Source organism: Cucurbita moschata, unplaced genomic scaffold, assembly GCF_002738365.1.
Source record: "Cucurbita moschata cultivar Rifu unplaced genomic scaffold, Cmos_1.0 Cmo_Scf00070, whole genome shotgun sequence".
NCBI lineage: Eukaryota > Viridiplantae > Streptophyta > Magnoliopsida > Cucurbitales > Cucurbitaceae > Cucurbita > Cucurbita moschata.
The window spans coordinates 42,717-50,343 of record NW_019268586.1 but is presented as its reverse complement, the minus strand read 5'-3'; the positions used below and the strand labels follow the sequence as shown (position 1 = coordinate 50,343).

General features: G+C 34.1%; 1 protein-coding gene across 1 annotated transcript; it reads left to right on the top strand.

Moving 5' to 3' along the window:
• Positions 1-1,296: 1,296 nt before the first annotated feature.
• LOC111438043 (heavy metal-associated isoprenylated plant protein 39-like) lies at positions 1,297-2,485 on the top strand. The gene is made up of 3 exons (XM_023076000.1): positions 1,297-1,417; positions 1,498-1,576; positions 1,988-2,485. Exons 1-3 carry the CDS (start codon positions 1,409-1,411, stop codon positions 2,215-2,217), a joined length of 318 nt encoding a protein of 105 aa, XP_022931768.1. The 5' UTR covers positions 1,297-1,408; the 3' UTR covers positions 2,218-2,485.
• Positions 2,486-7,627: the final 5,142 nt, after the last annotated feature.

Here is a 7,627-nt window from a genome sequence, read left to right as displayed (position 1 = left end):
ATTTAAAAAATTATACTTATCTACCATACTTGTTACACTAATAATTTAAGTCTCAATATAATAAATAAAGTTTAAATATGAAACAATTACAAGTCATAAAACATCGCTATCGTCCGTTACAAAACGTTAAATATTCTTAATATTTTTAAAAGTAAGGTAGGGTTGGAGTAGGTGGTAACTATTTTTAGGAACTCGACCAAATAAATGCCAACCTATAAATCGAACCAAATTTTCAGTTTTCTAAAAATTCTATTCCACTAAAAAAATCTCATTCCAACCCTATGAGATCTCACATCGATTGAAAAGAGGAACAAAACATTATTTATAAGGGTGTGGAAACATCTTCTTAACAGACGTGTTTTAAAATCGTGAGGGTAACGACAATACGTTGCGTCCAAGGGTGCAAACCGCCTGGGGATCCACGCTCACATGTGTGGGTCGTGTATAGGGAAGTACTACACATCCAATTTTGTCAGGACTGGAGGTCACCCATATGATGGTTTTAACGATAGGTTCATAGATCATGAGTTGCATGTGTTTGCATTCTCTGACTCCAAGTGGAGTCAATTATTTCTTAAAATACTCAAAGTCTTATTTTTATTTCAGGTAAAGACAAGACTCTCCTGTATGGCTGGCGACAACATCACAAGTAAAGACTATGACACAGACATAAAATAATGGTATTTTATTTCTTAGACTAAAAGGTTAGTATAGGGTATGTTTTAATATTTTATTATGTTATTTTAAAAACGTTTTCAAACATGTAAGTCCATGGAAATATTTTACGATGAAGTTTTAAATATTTATTTCTACATAAGAGAATATGTTTTCATGACGGTAACGACTCTAGAATTAGTACAAATGTAGGGTTATTACAAAAACATATTCTAAAAAATCATGAACCTGACAGTGATACATAACGAGTCAAAGAAGACTAATTGTTAGCGGTGAGCTTGAATTGTTACAAATCCAAAATTTTATTGTTTGGGTTGAATAGTTTAAATTAGTCAGATTATCGAATCATATGAACACCGATACGTAAGCGGTACCATAAAAATAATTTTAGTAACGGAGAAAGTGTTAATCCAAGTTGTGTAACATGTCAAACTAAAAATAAATGGGTGGAATTTGAAACAATAAAAATTTGAGTTGTGGATTTTATTTTATTTATATTTTATGTTAAAAAAGAATTTGAAATGAAGATTTTCATGACATGAGTATGCGTCATTGTTGAAAATAATAATAATAAAAAAAAGAATATAATCCCTTCTCTCTGCCTTTTGGCTTTTCACTCTTTGAAATCGCGGTGTTAGATAGCGACTTTCCCTTTCTTTTTTATTTTTTATTTTTTATAAACCTTTTTCTCTCTTCATTCTCTTTCACATTTCATTTTTTGCTCATCACCCAAATGGCTCAGGTTTCTCCTCTTCCTTTTTCTCTCTGATTCCTCTTTCTTTCTTCTTATTACATTTCTGTTTTCTCTTCGATCTCTTGCAGAAAGTTGTGCTGAAGGTGATGACCATGACTGACGACAAGACGAAGCAGAAGGCAATCGAAGCTGCTGCCGACATCTACGGTTCGTCTCCGATTCTCTGTTTTTTTTTTTTTTTTTTTTCCAAATCTTTCTTCCGAGTTTCTGATCTCTAAGTGTGGAAAATCGATCGACTCTGTTTGTTTGCTTGTTCTGTTGTCTGAAAAGAATCGGAAACTGAAAAACTACATGAAATTATTTGGAATCGGAAATTGAAAAACGATATGAAATCATTCGGAATCGTAAACTGAAAAACGATATGGAATCATTTGGAATCGGAAATTGAAAAACGATGTGAAATCATTTGGAATCATAAACTGAAAAACGATATGGAATCATTTGGAATCGGAAATTGAAGAACGATATGAAATCATTCGGAATCGGAAATTGAAAAACGATATGAAATCATTTGGAATCGTAAACTGAAAAACGATATGAAATCATTTGAATGATTAGGTGTCGATTCGATCGCGGCGGATCTGAAGGATCAGAAACTGACGGTGATAGGATCGATGGATGCGGTGGCGATTGTGAAGAAATTGAAGAAAGTAGGTAAAGTGGACTTGATATCAGTCGGACCTGCAAAGGAAGAGAAGAAAGAGGAGAAGAAAGAGGAGAAGAAGGAAGAGAAAAAAGAGGAGAAAAAAGAGGAGAAAAAGGAAGAGAAAAAGGAAGAAAAAAAGTGAAAAAGTACAATTCCTTTCCCCCTTCTTTCAATTTTGATTTTCCATACATTTAACGAATTTTAATTCAAATAAGTTCTTCTCAATTCATATCAAAATTACATGAAGAACAAACCTCTGTACCTACTTAATTTTTGTTTTCATAATCCCTTTCAAATTCATGCGCTGATTCACTCATAATGCAGCCATTTGTATTTCCAACTTACGAACACAACAGACAATTTTCCCTAATTGGTATCTAAAATTTATGTAACAGATCGACATATTTTGTTTTTTCATGTTTAGTGGGACCTACAAAGTTTGTTCCGTGGTTCCGTGGTTCCGTGGTTTCTTGATTTTCGCAATTTAAGCATAATTTAATGACTAGATAAGAATTTGAAATGGGATATGATTTTGGTGGTGGTGGTTGAGCGGGGCATGGGAAAATGTTTAGAGCTATATGGCCAACAATGGTGGCGTACATAATTTTTCATAGTTCTTATTTTGAAGTTTTTGGCTCTTCATTTGTACTCATTCATTCCGGTGTGTTTCACTTTATTTCTCTCTTAAAGTCTTATTTTACGGCGAGGAATGAAGTTGTTGAAGTTGGAATTGATATCCTCAACTATCATAATAAATTCATAAACTTTATTTCGTTAATATGAGATTAATAGCATATGGATTATTGTCCTAAAACTATCATGATGATTTGATCTAAATTATTCATGTGTAAACATATGAGTGTGGTATCATATACAATAGGTTTGCATAATAGGTTAAGTGAAATATTTCTTTTTTTTTTGTTTGTAAATTTGTTGATTTAGAAGATTAATAAGATATTTAGTAATAAATTATAATTTTCCACATATATTATATTTGATATTTTATTATAAGACAAATATCTAGATATTTGCCTTCTTGTTATAGTTATCTTTTCATTTATTGTTATTTCGGTTTATTATTCTTTTCATATTCTTATAATTTATTTGATTATAAAGAGAGAACTTTCACACACCATTTGTAGTGGATTAAGCAAACATTCTCATGATATTAGAGTTCTTTTCGGTTTAACAACCCCGATCTTTTCTTTTTAATGGCTTTTGAATCCTCTACTATTTTTCTCCACCACCATTGCTCGCTTTAATATCGCAGGGGCAGTCGTCATGGCTGCCGCAAGTGGAGCTGATTGATTACTCTTCGGCTCCACTCTATTGACCTCCAAATCACATTTCGCCATACTCTGTACATACAACTTCACATTTTCCAACCCAATCGGTTTTCCCTTGGCCAACATAGTCTCTCTCTCATTTTCTTCCCAATCAATCCTTCATCCTTCACAAAAAACCCTAATCTCATGATCCTCATCAGTGTTCTCTTCGAAAATATACAGAATCTCAATAAACCCATCGACCTTCTGCAGAGATTTACCTTTGGAATCTGGGTACCGCGCTGGCCTCTTTGCCAACCAAGTCGCCGACGCCCTTCTAGCCAAAATTGGCTCCTTCACCCACTATGGTGACTCTTTCAGCTTCAACATTGTCTTTGTCCCTTGCTCTAGGTTTCCCCTTCTACTTCTTGGGTTGACATATTCTCACCAGAGCCAAGACAGCATCGTCGGTAAGTGACGATCCCTCTTCATGGGTTAGACATATTATCGTCGAAGCCAAGACAGCATCGCTGCTGAGCGATGATCCCTCTACAGTTTTGATGGCCAAGAAAGTGTATCTCTACGCCTCCTCTGAACCAGGTTGTTGACATCTTCATGAAAAGTATTTCTCAACCTCTCTTTAAATTTTTCAGATCCAAGCTTCACATTCATTCAAATCTGACGCTCAGCTTGTCGTGGGGTGTTAAGGATATTTAGTAATAAATTATAATTTACCATATATATCATATTTGATATTTTATTAGATATTTGTCTTCTTACCATAGTTATCTTTCCATTTATTGTTATTTCCGTTTATTACTCTTTCCATATACTTATAATTTATTTAATTATAAATAGAGAACTTTCACACACCATTTGTGGTGGATTAAGCAAACATTATCATTCACAAATAATCATATTTGACTTTATCTTTACTTTTTAGTTATAAAGTCCTCCATGTGAAGGATTGTTCTTTGATTTGCAGGTGGAAGTGACTGTTGAAGTCAATTCAATAAATCTATTATTTTGGAACCTTTACTAAGGATTTGAAAATATAATCTCAAAATATAGAATTCACTTCTTCTTCTAATATAGAGTAAATAGATTAGTTACTTTTTCTAACTACAAATTTCGGGACTTGAATAATGAGACCTCATTTTTTCACTGGCTTGAGAATGATTTAGTTGATCGTAAACATCTTATGCATTAAAGGATCAATTACTTGAGGTATCAAATGTACTTACGAGGTTAAACGAATTTTTGACCCAAGTGTATTCATGAACAACTCGTGAATGGTCAACCTATATGTAATGGTTATGTCTCTAGACACAACTTGTCTTACAATACACAAGATTGCAACTCTAGGTCTCTATTAAACAGAACTAGAGTTAATGAATTAAAATGGATTTATTAAAAAAATTTAGTTGATAAATTTTTTTATCCCATGGAAGTAAAGATGTAGAAGGAAGTTTGGTAAATTTCTGTAGAAGGAAGTTTGGTGAATTCCATTAATATTGGCGTGTTATTGAAAAACTGAGACACTTGACTCATACTCATTTAGATCTTTCATATATTGTTAGAATGGTGAGGAGGAACATGAAGAAGTCTACTATGATGCATTATCAAGTGGTCAAACACATTCTCAATTATGTGAAAGAAACCACAAACTATGAGTTGAAGAATCAAAGAGGGCGAGAGACGGAAGAACAAGTCAGTTTTATCGATAGTGATTTAGCTAGAGAAATTGACGATAGAAAAGTACTGCATGAATGATATTTTATATCAATGAAAACTTTAGCACTTAGCAATCTCAGAAGCAGCGAACCGTGACACTATCTTCTTGTGAGTCCGAGTTTATGTCAGCAACTGTAACATCTTTGTGTGAAATAACCAAAAGTAAGCTAAAGGCAGTAACTCAATATATTAACAAAAATTTTGTGATTGCATTCATGGAGAACCTGGTATTTTGACGCATAAAAAAATATATCAAAACTCTCTTCCAATTCCCCTGTTGGTGTGTCGAGAAGTAATAGATCGTTATGGAGTTTATGCTCTAGAGAGAAATGTGCAAATCACCCCGGCCTTAGCAAGAGTTAAATTTGCAAAGATGCGAGTAAAGAATTTTTAGCAAGGAAGATTGTGAGTCAATAAGCTTGATCTCATACTTGATTTTGTTGTTTTTTTTTTTTTGTTTGATTTTTTAACTTGCGGATGTATGCTTTATTCTCAACAAAAGAAATTAAGAAGCATAGTGCTTAAAGTTTTTTTCTAGTACAAAGAAAGTTTCTTTGTGTTTCAGTTATTTACTTCGGTGTGATTCAATCGAGGGTCAAAACCAATATTTGATGGTGTCGCACATTGGAAAATTATCTTAAAATTGCTCTAAGTTAATAATTTTATTCGCTAAGTCAAGCTTATTAACTCACATTCTTCTCCATAATCTTGACTTTGCTCGAGATTCTTCACTTCAAGCAACTCACGTATGTCTGCAAATTTAACCCTTGCTAGGGTCTTGGTGAGGATGTCCGCACATTGCTCTCTAGTTTGAATGTTGCTTGGTTCTTGATCTATATTTGTCTTCTTTAGAAGAAATACTAATTTTAAACATGCAATTTTTTCCACTTAGAAGAAATACTAATTTTAAACATGCAATTTTTTCCACTCCTCTCTTTTGTGCAAAACATTTGTCATCATGCTTACATGGAAACTTCTTTTAACTTACTATTCCATTTTTCACCTTCTTTTTAGGCCTATCTCTAGGTTTCATTGGTTGAGACAAGATTGAAGTCTCATTTCTCCAGTGGTCTTTCTCTACTAAGTGGTTGAGATAATAAGTCATAAAACAAATAGACTTGTAGGTTGTAGTTTGCAGATTGAAGCTATGGGATCCTACAACGGTTGGGGAGAAGAATAAAAAATTCTTTATAAAAGTGTGGAAACGAGTAAATGTTTTTTTTCTTCCATATTTTAAGCTTAAGACAATCTTTAGTTGATATAGCATGATACTAAAATGAGAAAAACAACTTTTCAGATCGAGTTAACGAACTTTAAACAGATAATAAATCATATTCTATATATTTTATAGGCGGAATTTTAAACAGATAATTAACCCCTACAAAAAATCAAACCATATAATCTCTCAATTAAAGTTGTAAAATCGAATAAAAAAACGAATTAATCCCTAAAATGAGGGTATTAAAAAATTCGAAAATCTCTTCCTCTCTGACTTATTTTAAAAACTTTGAGGGAAAGCCCGAAAGGGAAAGCTTAAAGAGGACAATATCTGCTATGCTAACGATAGGCTTGGACCATTACAAATGGTATCAGAGCTAGACACACTCACAATGCTTTTAGCTCATAAGGGGGCTGGAAAATGGGGGGCGTGGGTCTTTCTCTACTGCTGTTGGTATCGGCTTCTGAACCATTTCATTTCCTTCACCTCCTCCGTCGGTTTCATGTCTTCGTCAAATCTAACTCCTATAAAAAGACCATTTCTAATGGTCATATGTATGAGGTGATGTGCCAGCGAGGAGGTTGAGCCCCAGGGTGGACATGAGGTGATGTGCTAGTAAGGGTGCTGGGTCCTGAAGGGGGGTGGATTGAGGGGTTCCACATCGATTGGAGAAGGGAACAAAAGCCAATGAGGACGTTACTCCGAAGATGGGTGGATTGTGAGATCTCACATGGGTTGATGAGGAAAATGAAACATTCTTTATAAGAGTGTGTAAACCTCTCCCTAGCATACGCGTTTCAAAAACATTGAGGAGAAGTCCGAAAGGGAAATTCTAAAGAAGACAATATCTACTAGCGGTGGGCTTGAGTTGTTACATTCTAACTATAAGCTCAATAAGGAGATAACATCCATCAATCATGGAGCAAAAATTACAATATCTCATTCTCCTTTCTAGCGTAGTGAAAAGTAATAAAAACAACATATATCTCAAAATATCATTATATAGCATCTAGCTTGTCTTAACCATCATCTGTGGCAAGCAAGTTAACTTGCAGACCCTTCCAATGAGTCCTAGAATCACTCTGAGTATGGGATGTGATCTCATGTGCTTGCTAGCTGCTAGGTTATATGCATGATTCCACGCTCCCTTTTAGAACGGGTTTACATCGCAAAGGTCCTATTCAAAAGACTCCCTGTCATTTTAACGAGATAAAGGCAACCCTACATTATCTACCCTACGCTTGGCTCGATGGTTTTACTTCTATGCTCCTACGGTTTGGTAAGGTGCTGCTTGTGAAGACTTTTTTTTTTTTTTTTTTTTTTTTTTTTTTAAA